At 31.6% G+C, this 21,764-nt stretch overlaps 1 protein-coding gene across 2 annotated transcripts in view; it reads right to left on the reverse strand.

Moving 5' to 3' along the window:
* The window catches only part of SYCP1 (synaptonemal complex protein 1), a 70,735-nt gene that overhangs the window by 8,759 nt on the left and 40,212 nt on the right, over positions 1-21,764 (reverse strand). The window contains exons 21-28 of one of the 2 annotated variants that reach the window (XM_011366625.1): positions 17,047-17,109; positions 16,819-16,881; positions 14,036-14,152; positions 13,684-13,794; positions 12,506-12,598; positions 11,935-12,009; positions 5,798-5,857; positions 2,520-2,699 (exon numbers count right to left, since the gene is read on the reverse strand). In XM_011366625.1, the coding sequence (XP_011364927.1) occupies positions 2,520-2,699; positions 5,798-5,857; positions 11,935-12,009; positions 12,506-12,598; positions 13,684-13,794; positions 14,036-14,152; positions 16,819-16,881; positions 17,047-17,109 (762 nt within the window). The remainder of the gene's footprint in view (positions 1-2,519; positions 2,700-5,797; positions 5,858-11,934; positions 12,010-12,505; positions 12,599-13,683; positions 13,795-14,035; positions 14,153-16,818; positions 16,882-17,046; positions 17,110-21,764) is intronic. The other variant, XM_011366633.1, reaches the window with a different exon arrangement.

The raw sequence follows: 21,764 nt of genomic DNA on the forward strand, positions 1-21,764 counted from the left end.
CAAAAAGTGACAATTTGACTTCTTCATTCCCAATCTGGATGCCTTTTATTTCCTTCTCTTGCCTGATTGCTCTAGCTAGGACTTCCAGTACTATATTGAATAACAGTAGTGAAAGCGGGCATCCTTGTCTCGTTCCTAATATTAGAGGGAAAGCTTTAAGTTTTTCACCATTAAGTATATGGCTTTTATTATGTTGAGGTAATTTCCTTCTATACCCATTTTATTAACTGTTTTAATCATAAATGGATGCTGTATCTTGTCAAATGTTTTGCATCTATTGATATGATCATATGATTTTTATCCTTCATTTTGTTTATGTGGTGAATCACATAGATCAATTTGTGTATGATGAACCATCCTTGTGCTCCTGGAATGAATCTCACTTGATGATGACATATAATCTTTTTAATGTATTGTTATTTGATTTGCTAATATTTTGTTTAAGATTTTTGCATCTGTATTCATCAGAGATATTGGTCTGTAGTTTACTTTTTTTGTGTTATCCTTACTAGGTTCTGGTATTGGGGTAATGTTGGCATCATAAAATGAGTTAGGAAGTATTGCCTCTTCTCAATACTGAGAAGAACGAGTATTAAATCATCTTCGAATGTTTGGCAGAATTCACTAGTGAAGCCATCTGGTCCTGGATTTTTACTTTTGGGAAGTTTTTGATGATTGCTTCAATTTCCTTACTGTTGATTAGTCTATGTAGATTTTCCACTTCTTCCTGATTCAGTCTAAGAAGGTTGTATATTTCTAAGAACTTGTCCATTTCTTCCAGGTTATTGAACTTGGTGGCATATAGTCTTTCAGAGTATTCTTGTATGATTCTTTGTATTTCTGTATTATCTGTCATTTCTGATTTTGTTTTTTCTTTCTGATTTTGTTTTTTCTCTTTTTCCCTGAGTAGATCTAGCCAGGCGTTTGTCAATTTTATTGATCTTTACAAAGAACCAGCTATTTGTTGCATTAATTTTTTCTATTGTCTTTTTGTTTTATATTGCATTTATTTAATTACACTGTAATTTGTATTATTTCCTTCCTTCTGCTGACTTTGGACTTCATTTGTTCTTTTTCTAATTCTTTAAGATATAATGTTAGCTTGTTTATTTGGGATTTTTCTTGTTTCTTGAGATAAGCCTGAAATGATATAAACTTTCATCTATTACTGCTTATGCTGTATCTCAAAAGTTTTGATATGTTGTACTTTCATTCTCATTTATTTCTATGTATCTTTTGATCTCTCCTTTTATTTTTTCTCTGACCTATTCATTCTTTAGTAGTATGTTGTTTAATTTCCACATATTTGTGGTTTTTCCTGCTTTCTTTTTGCAGTTGATAACCAGTTACAAAGCATTGGTTTGTAAAAATCATTCAAGTTATATAATTAAGATCTATATATTTTTCTTGTACATATTTCAATTAAATGTTTTAATAAGGTCATTCTTCAGTAGAGATCATTTCCCATATTCTGAATAACACAGAAGTAAATACAGTAGAAAATAATTTATGTAAAAGCCTCTCTAAGCTATGTGGACTAATTTTCACAATTTCCATGAGGTGGACAATGTATATAAACAGGATGTAAATGAGATTCTTCATTTTTCTCTGGAATTGTTAACAGGGGCACAAAGCTGAAGGAAATAGTGTTACTAACCCATATCCTAAAGAAAGTGACCTATGATTAAGGCCAGATCCTTCTCTAGGGCTTATTAAAAAGTGCTAAAAGTGGTAAAAGCAGGCCATACAATCACCAAACTATTCTCTTCTGTTATTTTAAGAAAACTGGGAGAGGAAAACATGAAATTTCAGCTTAGAGGGACAGAGACAGATAGAAGTACTTTTCCCCTCAACTCCCAAGACAAGAGAGGAAATAACTCTAACAGCAGCCTTATAAAGACTAGCGGTACCTTCAAGAAGGGGAAACTGGCATTTCATTCCCTAGTTGGATATAACTCAGGCAGAAAATTTGTTTATTTGTCCTTGTGTCTGCCTGAGCAGAGTGAAAAGAACTAGAAACTAGAGAGAAATGGATGGCAGAGAAGAGAGGGAGGAGTCAGAAGTAGAGCATTCTGCACAGCCATTTATCATGGAAAGGTTGAGTGAATTCCTATGGATTAAGTAGACATGTGGAAGACAGCTAGAACTGAGCTACTTTGCTAGTACTTGCTCCACATGAGCAGACTGCTAAGGATCCAGCAGCAAGATAATGTGGAATAAATACCAAACAGAGGTAACTGAGGTGATACTGGAAAATGTCAAGTCAGAATCAGATTTCCCACATTAGGGACCTAAGCATTGGTGAATGCTAGAAAGTACAGAATCTGTCCACAATGCCATTAAGTTGTGGACAGTGACAGAAAAAATAATAATAATAAAACCATTTCATGCTGGTATCACAAAAAATTTTTAAGAAATTGGTTTTATATCTATGTCTGATACTAGAAATATGATATACGATACCAGAACTTTTTTAACTAAAAAAATTACGACCTTTTTTTGAAATTTTAGCAACCAACCTTTGGTAATGGTGTTGATAAAGTACTTTTAGCAGCTGTCCACAGATAGTCCCTTTTATCTTTGGATTTGCCATGATCAGCTGATGTGAAGTTTCGAGGTACATTTTGTAAAGGAGTTGTTTTAGAATCAAATTTCCGACAACCAGCGGAAAACGTTTCTGATAAAGATGTCTGTATTTTCTATATTGAACAAAAGAAGTGAATAAAATCATCATTAATAGTTATTTTAATTAAAGTACAACAACTAGTAGATGTAACACTGGAATAAACTAGAATTTACCCCCAAATTTACTATTGATTAGATAACTGAATAAATTACAAAATAATTAAATTAAGTGATGAACTAATAAATTTTCTTTGTCATTTCATTTTCCCATTTAAGATGAAAATGGTATCTTCCCCTCTCTGTATTCACAGATATGCTGTGAAAACATACACGATATCTCAGCTCTCTACGTGACCACAAATTGAAGATTCTCTAAAGAAAAATCTTTATTCCTGGTGGCAAAAAGCCTTCATCTGTGGTTCATTCCAATGGTCTAAAAACCAGAGGGTAATTTATTCTCATTTCTATTCATTCTCTTTTACACTTTCGTATCTTCTCTCTCATCTATACAAAAATCAGCCTTTTCCTATCCATCAGTCTCACTTCCCTCCAAAAAAAAATATGCAACATAAATTATGATAAGACTACAGAAATTTTCAGGAAAAAAAATGGTAAAATGGCAATTTGTTTCAATTCTGAAAATAAACAAATTGCAAACTTATTCTAATTACTTAGATATTATTTCAATTCAATTTCTTCAGTTATCTTTCTATATATATTTCCTTCAATGCTTGACTTGCTTTCCAGTAAAATCTAGTAATAGTTGATTTAGTGTAATCCTACATAAAACTCATGCCCATCGCCTTCCATTTTACCACTTCCTTTGGTCACCACCATATCTATGATTACAATCATAGCAATCACTCACAAGAAAGAATGGAGTACACACACCCACAAAAAGCTACTTTCAAAAGCTTGGTGGTTGAATTAAGTCAATTACTTCACTAGGAATCTATTGCTACCTTGCTGGGTGATTTTAAGTAAACTTCCAAGTATCTTTAGGCTTACATTTATACATCTATATAATCAAGGAGCTAAATGAGATGATTTGTAGGTTTCTTGCCCAGTTCTAGTGCTCTCACTTCACAGTCCTTTTTCCAGCAGGTATGAATTTTAGTAGCATTTTTTCACAGTTGCATTTCTAGTATGCTTTTTCCTAAATATTTCTATATCATAGTTGATAACATAATTTGGATTGAAAAATTTATTCTGCTCCCTAGATTCATCAGGAGTCATCCTCAGAATCTCCAAAATTTAACTGCTTCCATGGACAAATTTTTCTCCCCCAAAAGGACTGGGAATGGCAACTACACCACCTTGTGGCCATTTCTGATAATTAACATTTCCCTGGTAGCCTGGGAGCCTAAAAGAAAATGTAACCCCGATTCTGAAATACAGAAATAACTCTCTTCATTATACATAATGGTAATGTATGCACTTTCCTGCAAGTTATATTTTTTTTAAATGATACATTTCCAATGATACATATATACAAAACATTCATTTTTTTATACTTTTTAAACACTTATATGGTGTTTCCTATGTGCAAAGCATTATTTTAAATGCTTTACAATGATCTCATTCAATCCTAATAACTTTAGGAAGTAAGTACTATTATGATCCCTTTATAGATGAAGAAACTGAAGCATGAAGAAATTAAGTAACATGCCCAAACTCAAAAATGTTTGATAAACCTAGTGATTATTATATAAAGGCTTATGATATTTCACTATTTCTGGAATAAAGTAGAGCAAATAAAAGCCTATTTAAAATTTTCATTTCTTTTATCATTTTCTTATTTGCAATATACATAGCCAGATCCCCATATAAAATATGGGGCATTTACTAATTTACTTGAGAATAGATATAAATAATAGGCATATATTACTGAAATTACAGCTGAATCAAAACAACTCTATACTAATATGGAATATATACTTTCATGATATAAATATTCTATATTTAGAAATGAATATTAGAGTTTAACCAATTGATTTATCTTCATCAGAAACTTCCCTTAGACTATATTGAACCCTGCTGGCTATTTTTAATATGACAATTTCTCCAAATATAGTGTTTTCAAGTGTCTATCAGAATGCCTGGGATATATGAAGGGCTAGATATTCATTCACGGGTACAATATTACTTCCCTTCTCTTTCTTTGAATCTAAAAGTAACAAAATCGTAGCACTGTCTATACCTAACAATTAAAACTGTTTTCAACTACTCTGTCAGTTTCAGTTTATAAGCAAAGCAACCTCTGTGAAGACTTAGGAGACTATACATCACTGTGTATAAAGAATATTTAATCATTTTAACTAAAATTTGCCATTATGATTTTTCTGTAATAATCTTATATTACCAAATATATTGGAAGCTGAGGGGTACCCTTCTTCCACATACCTGGTGCTTCCTTCCACATGCAGGGAAAACCGCTAAGGTAACATTCTTAACCTCTGTTTCTTTAGGGGAGGAGCAATGATTTAACGGGATTGGTGAATTTGGAAGAAGAAACTGGACACATGTAGTCCAGCTCCTTCCTTACTCCTGCTCTTGGGTACCAGAGGAAGCACACACTCTGCTGTTTTATACGTTTTATAAGAGCAAGCCATCAAGTAGACAGACTTGTCCCAGTCCAGATCTACCTGTGACAGAGTAGGTAAGATTGTCTAATTTGGAATTTCAGGATTAAGAAATCCTCTTGCCTTCAAATATAAGCTAAATTCTCCAATATTAGTTATCAATAATAAAGGTGTTATTTTGGTTTTCATTGTCTTTCTCGATTGGTTCAGATTTAAGTGAAAAAAGCAGTATGTCATTTATTTAGGCCTCTCAAAACTCAAAATTAGAAATAATCTAAATATAAGCTTTACAATTTTTAATGAAAATATTTTGTCTCTAATACTGGAAATTTCTCAAGAAACATAGAAGTACCTAATTTAAGACAATACTATAATAAAAAGATTGAAATCTCAAAATCTCCAAATGCTTTAAATTTTCAGCTAATGCTTTTAAATTAATAAGTAGCAAGAGACAATTTAAAAAACAAAATTATGTAATATATTTTAGATGTTCTTTTCCTATTTATGAACAAAAAAAATGTTTTCTAAGTAGATATTAGAAAATGAATTGGAGATAAAGAAAAACTATGAGAATTATATAAAACTCTTACCTTGTCCTTTTTTTCTTTGAGAGTAGCTGTGTGTTCTTTTGCCTCTCTTTTGACTTTTTCCTATTAAAAATAAATGTCAAGTACATAAATGCAGTCATTACTATCATCACAAATGAATGTTCTTGTTATCAAAATCTTTCCTAAGAAGTGTTAACAGGAAAATACTGACCTCTAAATTTTATTAAAAATAATAAAAAGAAAATAGAAAAATGAATTAGTTCCTCTCTACAGAAATGTTATTCGATTTTAAATACATATATTTTTAATTCAGATCTGACTCTAGTATATATTTATGGATCTTGAATAGTCTTTTAAAACTCAGAATCTCAACTTTCTCATTTGTAAAATGAAGTGGAGAGATCAGATTATAAAGTAAGGGATACACACAAGTAACTGTGTAGAGCTGCAAAGAGATACAAACTATTATGGGCCGTTAGAGGCAGAATATCACTTTTTATTGAATAATGAACTTTCAACATGAGATTAACAGAGATGAGGGATAAAAAGAAATTACATAAAAGTACAAAAATAGAAAATAATACATCACTTTTTCTGGAGATTAGGGTGTGTGAATTCAGTAGTAAAAAAGAAAGAAAAATTAACCTTGGCCTACAGAAAAGGATATGTAGTATGCCTTTAATATGACAGTCATCTAGAAAAAAGAAAAATTAACCTTGGCCTACAGAAAAGGATATGTAGTATGCCTTTAATATGACAGTCATCTAGAAAACAGAATTGTTATAGCCCCAGAGAGCCTTAAAGTTCTCGGAGAAGAAAAAGTTCCAATGCACAGAAGTTTAGGAAAACTTGCCTTGCCTTCTCATGATGCCTGCACCAATATCTATCCTCCTTGCATACCTTGTGTACACCATGCTACCTCTCCCACAGCGTTTGCTCCTAACTGAAAATTCACTTCACCATGAAAGAAGCTGGCAGTAAGATAATGTAACAGTAGTCACTGTTCTTATTATATATCCTATCAACCATCAATAGTTGATCTTTAGCACTACAAAATAGCCAAGAAAACAATTAGATGGCATTAGTAATGATAATTACTTTAAGTGTAAATGGACTAAATTCTCCAAGTAAAAAACATAGAGCAGATGACTGAATGGATAAATATACATGATCCAATAATATGCTGCCTACAAGAGACCCACTTAAGCTTTAAAGACAGTTATAGCCTGAAAATGAAGGAATGGGAAAAGATATGCCATACAAATGGAAAACAAAAGAGAGAAGAAATAACTATACATATATCAGACAAAAGCTGTAACGAGACAAAAAAGGTCATTATATAATGATAAAGGGGTCAATACATCCAGAGACTGTAACAATTGTAAATATAGATGCACTAAGAGTGGAGCACCTAAATATATTAAGCAAATACTAACATAGCTGAGGAGAGAAATAGATGATACCATAATAGTAGGGAACTTCAGAGCCTCATCTTCAACAATGGATAAATCATCCAGACAGAAATCAATAAGGAAACATTAGATATCAACTATACTTTAGACTAAAAAGACCTAATAGACATATATGCAACTTTCCATCCAATAAAACAGAATATCCATTCTCAAAAGCATATGAAACATCTTTAGAATATATCATGTTAGTCCACAAAACAAGTCCTAACAAGTTTAAGAAAACTGAAATCATGCAGAATATGTTTTTCAACCCAATGATATGAAACTAGAAATCAATAATAGGAGGAAAACTAGAAAATTCATAAATATATGAAAATCAAACACAATGATCAATTAATCAAAAAAGATATCAAAAAGGGAGTCAAAAATTATCTTAAAACAAATTAAAATGGAAACACAGCATACTAAAATTTATGGGATGTAAGCAGTTTTAAAAAGAAAGTTTATAGCAATAAACACCTACATTAAGAAAAAAGAAAGATCTCAAGTAAGCAACCTAACTTTACACCTCAAGAAAGCAGAAAAAAAAAAAACTAAGCCCAAAAATAGCAGAAGAAAGTAAAAAAGATCAGAACAGAAATAAATGAAGTAGAGATCAGAAAAACAATAGAAAAGATCAACAAAACTAAGAGCTGATTATTTAAAAATAGAGATAAAATCGGAAACAAAAAAGAAGACATTGAAACAAATAGTACAGAAATACTAAGGATCAGTAAGAGGATAAAACCATTATATGCCAACAAATTAAACAACCTACAAGAAAAGGATAAATCCCTAGAAACATACACCTACTGAGACTGAATTATGACAAAATAGAAAATGTGAACAGACTAATAACAAGTAAGGAGAATCAGTAATCAAAAATCTCCAAACAATAAAAGTCTATAACCTGATGGCTTCACTGGCGAATTCTACCAAACATTTAAAGAATTAATACCAATCCTTCTTAAATTCTGCCAAAAAATCTGAAAAGGAAGGAAAACTTCCAAACTCATTTTATGAGGCCAGTCTTACCCTGTTACCAAACCCAGACAGGGGCACTACAAGAAAATTATAGGCCAATATCCTTGATAAAAAAAAAAAAAGAGGCAAAAATCCTCACAACAATATTAGCAAACAGAATTCAACAGCACATTAAAAGGATCATACACCATAATCAAGTGGGATTTATCAAGTGGGATAAAAGGATGGTTCAATATATACAAATCAATTAATGAGATATACCACACTAACAGAATGAAGGATAAAAAACATGATTTCAACAGATGCATAAAGAGCATGTAAAAAACTGAACATTCTTTCATAATACTCTTAACAAATGGGGTACAGAAGGATGTACTTGAACATAATAAAAGCCATATATGAAAAACCTACAGCTAACATCATACTCAATGGTGGAAAGCTGAAAGCTTTTCCTCTAAGATCAGTAACAAGACAAGAATGCCCCTCTCACTACGCCTTTTCATTATAACACTGGCAGAGAAATCAGGCAAGAAAAAGAAATAAAAGGCATCAGATTGGAAAGAAGGAGGTAAAATTGTCTCTATTTGCAAATGACATGATTTTATATATAGAAAAACCTAAAGACACTACCAAAAATCTATTAGTACTGATAAACAAACTTAGTGAAGTTGCAGGATACAAAAATCAGTAGCATTTCTATACACTAACAATATTATCTGAAAAAGAAATAAATAAAATGATCTCATTTACAACAGCATCAACAACCATAAAATACATAGGAATAAATTTAACCAAGGAAGTGAAAGATATCTACACTGAAAACTATAAGACATAAAATAAATCAAAGACACAAATAAATGGAAAGGTATCTTGTGTTCATGGATTGGAGAATTAATATTGTTAAAATGTCTGTATTACTCCAAACCATCTATAGATTTAATGCAATCTCTATCAAGAATCCAATGGTACTTTTTACAGAAGTAGAAAAAAAATACTAAAATTTATATGAAACCACAAAAGACCCAAGTAGCCAAAGCAATTCTGAGAAAGAAGAACAAAGCAGGAGGCATCACACTTCCTGATTCTAAGCTATATTATAAAGCTACAGAAATCAAAACAGTATGGAAATGGCATAAAAAGACATATAAACCAATGGAACAAAACTGAGAGTCCAGAAATAAACCCATGCATATATGGCGAACTAATATTTGACAAGTGAGCCAGGATACTCAATGGAGAAAAGACAGTCTCCTTGATAAATGATACTTAAAAAAACAAATATTCACATGTAGAAAGATGAAACAAGACCCCTATGTTATACCATTCACAAAAATTAACACAAAATGTAAGACTGAAAACTATTCCAGTTTTATCAATATGAGATAAAGTTTGCATCAATATGAGATAAAGTAGGGAAAACAGCTCTTTGATATGGGTCTTGGCAATCATTTTTTGGATATGACACCTAAAACACAAGCAACAAAATAAAAAATAAACAGAAAGGACTACATCAAACTAAAAAGTTTCTGCACAGCAAAGGAATCAACAAAACGAAAAGACATCCTATGGAATGGGAAAAAACTTGCAAATCATATATCTGATAAGAAGTTGTATCAAAAACATATAAAGAACTTACACAACTCAATAGCCAAAAAACAAACAATCCAATTAAAAAATGGGCAAAAGACCTGAATAGGCACTTTTCCAAAGAAGTTACATAAGTAGCCAACAGGTACATGAAAAGGTGTTCAATATCACTAACCATCAGTGAAATGGAAATAAAAACCACGATATCACCTCACACCTGTTAGAATGGCTATCATCAAAAAAAAGAGATGACAAAAGCTGGCAAGGATAAAAAGGAACCCTGTGCACTGCTGGTGGAATTGTAAATTGGTACAGCTACTATGGAAAACAGTATGGAGGTTCTTCAAAATATTAAAAATAGAACCACCATACAATCCAGCAATTCCACTTCTTGGAATATATCCGAGGAAACAAAAACGCTATATCAAAGAGATATCTGCACATCCATGTTCATAACAGCATTATTTACAATAGTTAAGACATGGAAAGAACCTAAATGTTGTTGTATATAGATATAGAGAGATATAGATATAGATAGAGATAGAGATAGAGATAGAGATAGAGATAGAGATAGAGATAGAGATAGAGATAGATATATAGAATAGATATAGATATATAGAGAGAGACACACACAATGGAATATCATTCAGCCATATTAAAAAAAGGTAATCCTGCCATTTGTGACTACATGAATGGATCCTGAGAGCATTAGTAAGTCAGAGAAAGACAAATAATGTATGATCTCACTTACATGTGGAATCAAAAAAGAAGCTATAGAAAAAGGAATCAGGTTTGTGATTAGCAGATGTGGGGTGGGGGGTGCGGAGAACTGGATGCATAGGGAGGTGGTCAAAAGGTACAAACTTCCAGTTACAAGATAAATAAGTTCTAGGGGTGTGATGTATAACATGATGACTGCAGTTAACACTGCTGCATGATATATTTGAAATTTGTTAACAGAGTAAATCCTAAGAGTTCTCATAACAAGGAAAAAAAACATTTTTTTCTTTTACTTTTTTTTGTATCAATATGAGATGAAGGATGTTAACTTACTGTGGTAATCATTTCATAATATATGCAAATCAAATCATTATGCTGTATACTTTAAATGTACACAGTGTGTTGCATGTCAATTATATCTCAATAAAACTGGAAAAAAGAACATTAAGAGTAATCAAAGAAAGGTAGAGATCCCTCTTCTACTTAAACAGTACAATAACAGTAAGCATGTATGTTACTACCACGGGTGAAGAGAAAGCCATTTAGTCATTCCTTTGAAAAATATTTATTGAAAACAGAAAATTTTCAAAGCACTGTGGTCAGATAAAAATCAAAGACAAATAAGACATAATCCTAGTCCTTAAAGAGCTTGAAATATAATGAGGCACAGAGTGATATAACTATTTTAATATAAGAACAAAGTGCGATGAGAATATTTATAGACAGTAAGCTCATTTTTGCAATATGAAAAATGTGTGAGATTTTCCATAGGTGGAGAAAAGAATTAAATGCAGGGAACAAAGTAAACAGATACAAAGAGGCTTGAAATTGAAAGTGCATGTTACCTAGGCTGTTGTACAGTGATTAAGAGAACAGAATCTTACAAAATAGAACTAGCTTTGAATTCTTAGCATTTCGTCTTTTTTATTATGTGATCTTGAATAATAACCTAACCTCTATAAAAATGATGATAATAAGTATTGTTTATAGCATTGTTGTAAGGATTAAAGTAGGGTACTCAGCAGAGTGCCCAACATTTGGAAAGAAAAAAAGTATTTGCCATGTTAAAGTGTGAGTCAATTCACTTTGTAAATTACAAAACACTACACAAATATAAGGCATCGTTTTTTTTCTGAAACACAAATAGCTAAAACACATACCTAAATATGTAAGCGTTCTATTATAAGATATTTCTCATATATTTACATCTAAAAGCACACCTACTCCTAAAGTATACCTATATTTATATGTTTAATATTTAAATAAGGCAACATGCTAAATACTTCTCCAATAGAAAAACTAATGGGGGGACCTATATTTTTTAATCCTATTACCCAAATGTATCTTATTACTTTCTAATATGACATGTTTATGCAAACTTTACAAAGTTGCTCCTAAACCTTACAATTAGTTACTTTACAATGCCATAAAACCTACTTTTTCTTCTCTTTCTATTTCAAGTTGTTTCTTAAGAGACGAAAGTTCACTTTTGAGATTAGACAGTTCAATCTCCTAAAGAAAAAGAAACATGAAATTTATTAGTACATATAAATGCAAACTAGTACTTCAAATAAATTTAGTTTTATAGAGAAATAAGTTCACCCATAAAATATATATACTTTAAAAGCCTTCTGATATGAAGGCTGCTAGTTGAACATAACTAAAGATTAACAAATTTTTATAGTTTGCTCTAAAGAAATATTTAACCTATGTAGTTCTCCTCACCATCCTCTCCCAATCTATCCCACCCCTCCTCTCCCACCCTCAGAGCTCTAAACTTATTTGTAAGTGGGGTTTATAGATTTTCATTTGAAAAAAAGAGTTCATTCCACCATTTCAGAAAACAAATTGGAAACCCACTTAACTATAAGACTTATAAGAGCCGTTTCAGATCTAAGATTCTTTGATTCTACAGCTCAAAAATTATGGTTTTATTTAACATTATTTTTTACCACCAGCCACGATGACATGAAAATTGGCTTATACAGTTATTTGTTTTGTATCTCACCAAAGATTCTTTCATAGACAAGTGTTCTTGTTCTTTGCTCTTATAAAATCCTAATTCTGAGTCTCTTTCTTCAACAATTTTATCATACTGGTGCTGTATTAAACAGAAAAAAAAATTTAAAGTACATTAGAGCCCAAACGAATTATGTTTTAATATGACTGGTATCCTTGTACATTCAATACAATACTTGAAGGAAATAATGTGTATGAGTTCAATAATATATGTATATATATCTGAGCATTTAAAAAATTTTTCAATTACATAAACAATGAAACAAGATAACTGTCTTGGAAATAAACTATCATAAGAGCAAGAGACAATTTTTTTAACTGGAAACGTGGAATTTCATAACTTTAAAAACAGGCTAGAAACACCAGAACCTCTTAGAAAGGCAGCTGATTCCAGATCTGGGGCAGGAAACACAAGATAAGTGTTGAATATTTTGTCATAACAGAAAGCAAGAAACTTATCAGGGACTATTAATGTCAAATCAAAAGGACTTACCAGCCAGTTTGAAGAGGCTCCCACTGGCCAAAGATGAGACAATTTGAGTTTTAACAAGGATATAAACTGCACTGGATTGAGACATATCAAATATGTTTAAACCTATGAGTTCATAAAATTACTTTAAAAGTTTTTTAAATCCTCATTGGTTATCTCATAATAACGTTATAACCCAGCAACGATTTTTAAAGATGAGTAGGTAGGTATAGCTCACCTCTTTCCTCTCCAAATCTTGAAGGGAATAAGTCTTAATTCACTAACAGAATCAGAATGATTAATTTAAAACTACAATAAAAATAGAGCACACTCACAAGCATAATAAACATTTCTTCTTTTTATTCCACTGATAAAAATTTATTTAGCCTCACGCATGTTAGACACATAGAAGATACAGATATTAACAAGATAGGCACCCTGGGTATGTATTCAAATAAATATAAAGTGGAAGGTGCCTAAACAGACTACTAGGAAAATTCAGACAGAGTGATCACTTCCTTCCATCAGAGGTGATAAGGAGAGATTTCCTCAAAAAAGCAATATGCCTGCTCCGCTTTATGTCAGTCATTGTTGCATAGACAATTTTCTTTGACAAATCAGAATGCTATCTTAATTTCACCATTTTTATGCCTAAGTATGTCTCCAATAATTTTCATTATACAAAAAGAAAAAATTACCTTGTGTTTTTCCATAAGTGCTACCATTTCAGCTATTTTATGTTGACATCGTATATCAATTTCTCTCTGTAATTTTACTGCTTCGTCGGCTATTACTTTTGCTTTGTCAACCTATCAAATCAAAGTTTTTCTTAAAATTAATGCAAAAAAAATTTAACTTAAATATAGAGACCATATGCTCTATTTATATAAAATGCAGAATTCAACCACCAGAAAATTAGGAAAGCCAAGTACGTAAAAAATGCGTTACTGTTTTGGTTTATTTATTTAAGCTTTTTAAAAATCATAATTTAAAAATTAAAAATTATCACTTTTCCCTTAAAATGTTAATAAACAAATATAGTTTTCCTACCTCTCTCAAAAGATTTTCTTCTGATATCTTTTTGTCCTCAATTTCTTTTTGACAGTTGTCAGTCATTTCTTTAACTTTTTGTTTGGCACCTTCTAGTTCTAACTCTAATTTACTGACCTTTGAGTAAAGAAAATAACATTAACATTAGCAAATGCTGTGGATTTCTTGAAAATATTCTGTATTCATTTGTTGTTTTAGGAATCTCTGAAGATTACTTATTAATGATTGAATCATTTTCTTTACATTTTTCATATGGTGAGAAGTGTACTTTATTTTTCATAAAATCTATCTTCTCTCCTAAAACACATATACAAGCAGCCATATTTTTATTTTTAATGAATTTCTCAACAATATTTAAATTGTTTGGTCTCAGTTCAGTATGTTTTATTAAAATAAGTAACTTCCATTTGGACAGAACACCCATGTGATTCAAGAAAATGCATATTCTTTTTTTAAAAAAATAGCTTTATTGAGGTATAACTAATATACAAAAAACCATACATATTTGATGTATACAGCTTGATGAGTTTGGATCTATGCATACATCCATGAAACCATCACCACAACCAAAGTAATAGACACATCCATTACTTCCAAGTTTCCTTCTGTCTCTTTGATTTTTATCTTGTGTCAAAAGAACATTTAACAAGAGATCTACACTCTTCATAAATGTTTAAGTGCACAACACATTACTGTTGACCACAGTTACCATGCTGTGCTACAGATCTCTAGAACTAATTCATCTTGTATAACTGACACCTATACAAACTGAGAAACAATTCCCCATTCCCACCCTACCCCCTGGCCCCTGGCAATCACCATTCTAATCTTTACTTCTCTGAGTTTGACTATTTCAGGTACCTCATATGAGTGGAATCATGTAGTATTTGTCCTTTTGTGATTGGCTTTTGCTATTGTTCTTTATATATATTCTTTTGCGAATGTTCTTTATATATATTCTAGATACTAGATTATTACCAAATATACAATTTGCAAATATTTTCTCCTGTTCTGTGGGTTGTCTTTTGACTCTTTTCTCCTGGTAGTATCCTTTGATCAAGAGTGTGAAAAGATGTCAAAGCAATCTCTTACAAAATTCTAACTGCCTTTTTATCAGAAATGGACAAGCTGTTATAAAAAGACAAATACTATATTTTTCTACTTATATGAGGTATCTAAAGTAATTTAATTCATAGGTCAGAGAATGGAGATTACCAAGAACTGTGAGGAGGGAACTGGGAGTTGTTTAATGGGTACAGAGCTTCATTCAGTTTTACTAGATGAAGAGAGTCCTGGGGATAGGTTACACAACAACGAATATATCACTAGAAAAGGCTGAGATGTTATGTGTATTTTACCATACACAAAAAAAAAATTAAAAAGTGGACAAAAGACTTGAACAGATATTTCACTGAGGAAAGAAATGTACAAATGACTAATTAGCTCATGAAAAAATGTTCAACACTTATAAGAAATGAAAAATAAAACCACAATGAGATATCACTATACCCATAACCAAGACCCGTTATATAGTTTGCATGGTTCAATGCAAAATGAGCCATGCAAACTATATAACGGGTCTTGGTTATGGGTATAGTTCAAAAATTATTAAAAATTTCAAGATGAAAACAACAGAGCAGGAAACTAAGTACTGGATGTTTTATGACTACACAGGTCTAATGCCAATGAAGCTGGGCTCTGCCCACAAGAATGGCTAAAATTAAAGACTGTTAACACCAAACATGAGTGAGGATATGGACTAACCAGACCTCTCATACATTACTGTAAGGAGTGGAAAATCACTTTGGAGAATAATTTGGTTGTTTTTTATAAAACTAAACATGCATATACTCTATCACTCAGGAATTATTTTCCTAGATATTTGCTTAATGAAAACACACCCACTAAAAAGTCTTGTACAAGAATGTCCATAGCAGCTTTACGCATAAGATAAAAGACTAGAAACAATTCAAATGTCCATTAACAGGAGACGAAGTAAACAAATTCATTATATTCATACAGTGGAATATGACCCAGCAGTAAAAAAGACCTTTTGATAATAACTTTTGATATGTACAGGAAATAGATGACTCTCAGAACATGCTGAGCAAAATAACCCAGATAAAAAGAGAATATCTTTGGCATGATTCCATTTAAATGGAGTTTTAGAACAGACAAACCAATGTATAGAGATGGAAAGTAGAAGGCTGGTGGTCTCCAGAGAGCAGGGTTTGGACTGCAAAAAGACATGAGGAAACTTTCTGGGATGATGAAAATGATCCTATACCTTGACTATTGTTACATGTTGTTACTGCTCATCAAACTGTATAATTAAAATCATGCATTTCATTACATATAAACTGTATCTCAAGGAATTGGGAATAAAAGGAAAAACAAAATAGGCCTTGACCATCATGAGCTTACATTCCAGGATTTTAATTTGTTTTCTACAAAGGCAATGGATCTCAAACCCCTCGTATAGCAGGGCAGCCGTATATGGAGCTCTTTAATAATGCAGATTCCAAAGCTCCATCTAAAACTACTCAATCTCAATTGTCAATGTGTGGGTAAGGAGTATGGATACATACACATACATACACATGCACATATATTTTTAAGCTGCTATGTCACAGATGAGCACTCTATTACAATTAAAAGGGTTGATTCCCACAATCTCAAAAGATGATGTTTGAAAATAACTGCTACAACATAACGGGTATAAAATTCCTATTATCTCAATTATTTATTAATATTTTAAAAACAAAAATAAAGGTTCCAAATACCTTTATCTCATAAACATTCAGTTGCTTGCTTTCTGCTGTACTCTTTTTTTTTAAGGCCTTATTCTGTTAAAAGAAAAATAAAGAATTATGTTGAGTACCAAAGTGATTCAAACTTGCACTGCTACCTGACTTAGACTGAAACTACTGAAGAAAAGAAAAGCATTATTCTCTAAAACCTGCAGTAAAAAAAATTTTTTTAATAGTTTGATATTAAGAATCAATACATACCTCCTGTTGGAGTTCTTCAATATGCTTGCTTTTATTTTCAACTTGTTTCCTTAAATTGTTACACTAAAAAATTATGAGAAATTATAATTATTTTATTCAATAAGCCAAATAAATAATTTCAAACTAATAAAAATATTACTTAAGTAACACAGAGATCACTTCAAAAATCATGTTGTTAAATAATTCCAGTTATGTCTAAACTTATGTGAACAAGTACAAATTTTAATAAAGATTATCTCAATACAAATTTAAAATTCTTAACAATTCTTAATCTACTTAAAGGATATTTGAATTCAACTACTTTAAAAATAATATGCTTATTGATCAATCCTAAACAGAAGGCTGAAATATATTAATTGGATTTTAAGAAGCCACAGTCAGAGGTAAGATTAACTACAATTTGTCTTCTTTCTTACTCATTATTCTCCATCTTTCATATCTGAGATTTCTTTAACTTATTATATATGGGGAAGGGGAATAATATGATACTATGTCTCTTCCTAACTATATTCCAAATCCTGTTCAAGAAATACCAGCTAAACCACTTTTTTATATCTCACTTTGATGGACAACTTTACCTAGGTACACATGCAGAATTGGAATGAGGCATTAGCCCCCAAAATATTTGAAGTACCCTAAAAACAGTCCTAAAATATCGCAGATATGTAAATTGTTCTAATTTCCAGTGAAGTAGAAACTCCGATGAAAAAAAATATTTAGTTTCACTCATTAAAACAAAGTATTCTGTTAAATATTTTTCTTGCAACACTCATGTGCAGTCATAGCTACTATTCTGAAACTGAATATATGGCACTGCTGTTTATAAGTGATTTATTTTATCTAAATTTTAATGTATCCCTCCCCTGCCACAAATGATGTATTTTAGAAAACTCAAAAAGAAAACAAAGCTACAGAAAAGTGAAAAAAAAATTACTGATTTTCATGCCAATTTGACAGATATAAACATATTAGCATGTGAAACTATTTTTGTATACAATTTTTATTTATTAAAAAATCAAGGATTTCTATTCTTGGCAAAAAAGCCACTTTATTCTGAACAACTTTCCTGATAAACATAATTTAAAGATAAATGGCTAGAAAGTACAGAATCTGCTCACTTGAAATGATAACTTTAAAGTAATAATAGGTTTGGGGCTAGCACCAAAGCCAGCATTTGGCCTATGGTTATCTGCTGAATACCCTTTAAAGGTAGATAGGAGATAAAATTTAGAGCTCATTAAAGGTAGAGAATCTGACAAGACAATCCTGCATAAAGCCACAAACTCAAAGGACTACCTACTCAGTGAAAGTGTAAACAAGAGATAAATCTGTCACACAGAAGAGTACAGAAGGAAACTTGTCTTGACTGTGGAAGTGAGCAAAGTTTGAAGCATCACCAAATTATAACTTTGTCCAAGAGAGGGCACACTTAATATCTCTCTATACTTTAGACAATTAAACTTACACCCTTAAGAGTTAATGTTGATGACCATATTTTTCTCCTACTAAACTTTTCCTAAAAAACCATCTTTATAACTGGCATTACTATACATTCCCCCCAAAAAACGTATACTCTGCTGAAATGACAATGACATCAGAACTATCAATTTTAAATGTTATTTTGATTGCCCCATCTCACTCTCCCTGCTTTCTGAATAAGCTAATGAAAATTAAAGTAACATAAGTTTTCAAATTTTTTTTTTTTTTTTTTTTTTTTTAGAAAGGACACACTTTGCCAATAGACGTTCATGATCTCTCAGCTGGAGCAGTTTACAGGAGCTAGTGGTATCCCAACCATTAATCCTTATGACGGCCTATGTCTGATGCCCAAGCATCTCCTCATCTGCCAATCCTTTGAAATTTAAATAATCTCGGAACTTAGGATTAATTAAGATAAATATATTTGGTGGAATGCTCGAAAATTCTTGAAAAGGCTTTAAACTACCACAGTTCATTTCTAAGTAAAATAATTCTTGTGCACAGAAATGAATGGTTTTATTTATCAGAATTCTATGTAAAAAAAAATAATAATAATGGTGTTATTAGTGGTCAGAACTTCAGAAAGTGAACTATACTTTCCAGAGGACTATTCACTACACAGAAAGTCAAGTGTAGGACCAGTGTGTGGTGAGGTATATAGAAAGAAGTGAATTGGGCTGGATGGTCAGGCAGTAAAAACACTTGACATAAAGAGAGCAGAAATTTTTCTGCAGCTCTTTTGAGAGATGGGAGAGATATCTAAAAATGATTTTTAAAAACATCTTACCACTCTAAAGATAGCCACAACAAATGCAGCTGCTGTAAGTATGAAATTTGAGAAAGGGAAGAGATAACTAAAGAATAGTTTACTGAAACTTTGCTCTTTGAAGTGTTGTGCAAAACTCCTAAACCCAGAGCCTCTTCAAAGAAACCTACAATTAAACCTCTCCATTATTCTTCAAAGCCTTCAAAGGAGAATTAAGACTTCTTTGTGTAAAAACTGTTAAAAGTGTAAAGGCTTGCCCTAAAGAACCTAGTCATACATATATTGCCACAAAGTCTCTATCTACAACATTTTTATAACTTGACAATACCTTGTTTTCTAATATCTTCATTTGTTTATCTTTTTTCAAAACTTCACATTCAATGCTTCGAGTCTAAAAAAATATTATTTTATACCAGGTTAAAAATTTTAACAGAATTACAATTTTCTTCTCCAAGTATCTTTAAGAAAGAGTTATAAAGCTCAGTCTTACATTTCTACAAAAATAATTATCAGTTCTCCCAGTTTATTCCAGTATCTTTTCTTTAAAAAACAATCTTTGTTAATGTTTATATATTAATGTTCTCATTCTTATCTTAGCCCAGTATCATTTTGCAATATTATATCAGCTTTCCAAATTTATCTTGAATTTTTTAAAACTGCCTTCTTTATAAATATTTATCTTTTAAATATATCTTCCACAAACATTTGTTAATCAGAACCTTGTAACGACACAATGATATAAAAAGGATAGGTATTATCTCCATTTTAGAGATGAGGAAACCAAGGCTTAGACAAAGTGTGCATGAAATAATAAATGTCTGAACTAAGGTAATAGACTGGGGGGAAAAAAGAGCGTAATGAATTTCAATGTCAGACAAATATCTGCAACTTGGATTCTTTCTAGGAAACTGTTTCAACAGGTAAACTGAAATCCAACTATGGAAAGCTTAAATATACTGGCAACTTGTCCTGCATTTCATTTTTTTCCCTTTATTTCACCACTAATACTTTCTACCTTGGTAAAATAAATTTACATTCTTAGTGAAGGATTTTTATTTTACATTAAATATCAGATTCATGTTTTTCCCCATCACGAACAACAAGATTAGTGTTTAGAAATGGCCTCCGATATAAATTTTAAAGTAGTGAATTATATACTAAGTCTTGAGAAAATTAAATTCCTTTTTTCTGTATGAATTTAATTAATAAATATGAAACTGGAAAAATAAAAAGCTTTTCGAGAGAAAAAAATATGTAATAGTCTAACGAGTGTTAGGCCATACTTACTCTTTAGTCATGTAGCTTTTCAAAGTTTTTTAAAACCCTTTAGAGGTCTGATTTCATTTGTAAAATGAGGACGAAAATGACTTCCAGTTAAACAACATATACAAAGAACCTAATATGTTCCTGGTCCATTAGGCTCATCTCATCCTTGGACTATTTCAATAGTCTTACAACTTTCCAAAGTATAAATATGACACTCCTCAGGCCAAAACTCTTCAATAACCTCAAACTCCTACAGTTTATGAGGCCTAAATGATCTACCCGCATCTCTCCCCACTCTCAACTGTCCCTACTCTCTCCACCTATCACCACTATCTTAAACTCTACCTTTCAACCAAGAAGAACTTTTTATAGTTGTTTAAATATGACAGGCTCTCTCATACTTCCAAGTCACCTCAAACTTTGAATATAATGTCTGTGTGTTTTTTTGAGTTGTGTCTGTGTGTTTAACTTAGAATACTCCTCTTCTCTGATATACTTGTGTCTATCCCTCTGCCTTTCACTAACTCTTATTAATCTAAAGTTTCAAACTAAATGTCACGTCTTCCAGGGAGCTTGTCCTAATTCAAGTTTGGATTAGATGCCCTTCTATGGTTTCCAATAGCATTTCTATAGAGGACCTATGTTTTGTCCTGGCCACCATCCTTTCCTGCAAAGATTCCTTTAGTGTAAATTCCACGGTAATCCTGCTCAGTCCACATATGGAGGCTGATCTGTCTCTAGAAGTGGACAGGAAGCTCAGGCTTGGCCAAATTACTCTATCCCCTAACCACAATGTCTGGTTCAGGAACAGGTAAGTAAACTAAACTAGACTAGAGTCCGCTCGAAGACTTGTTTTCAGAGGTTTCAAGACTATTTTTGTATAGCCTTTGAACTGATTCCACTGGCTTTCACCTCTCCTCATTTCATTCTTAAAAATTAAAAATATCACTTCACTAATAAAAAACCTTAATTGGGTCACCACTGTCTACCAGAACAAATGAAATCCAAACTCAGCAACCAGAACAGCACCTGGTACATAGTAAGTAGTCAATAATATTTATCGAATGAATGTAAAAACACAATCTAGCTTGATCTTTCTATTTTGGTACAATTATCTCCTACTGTGAATGTTATATACTATAATCATGTCATATACTTTATATTATTCCACTTTCATGACATTATGCCCTAAAAATCTTCTATTTCA

Source organism: Pteropus vampyrus, unplaced genomic scaffold, assembly GCF_000151845.1.
Source record: "Pteropus vampyrus isolate Shadow unplaced genomic scaffold, Pvam_2.0 Scaffold6, whole genome shotgun sequence".
NCBI lineage: Eukaryota > Metazoa > Chordata > Mammalia > Chiroptera > Pteropodidae > Pteropus > Pteropus vampyrus.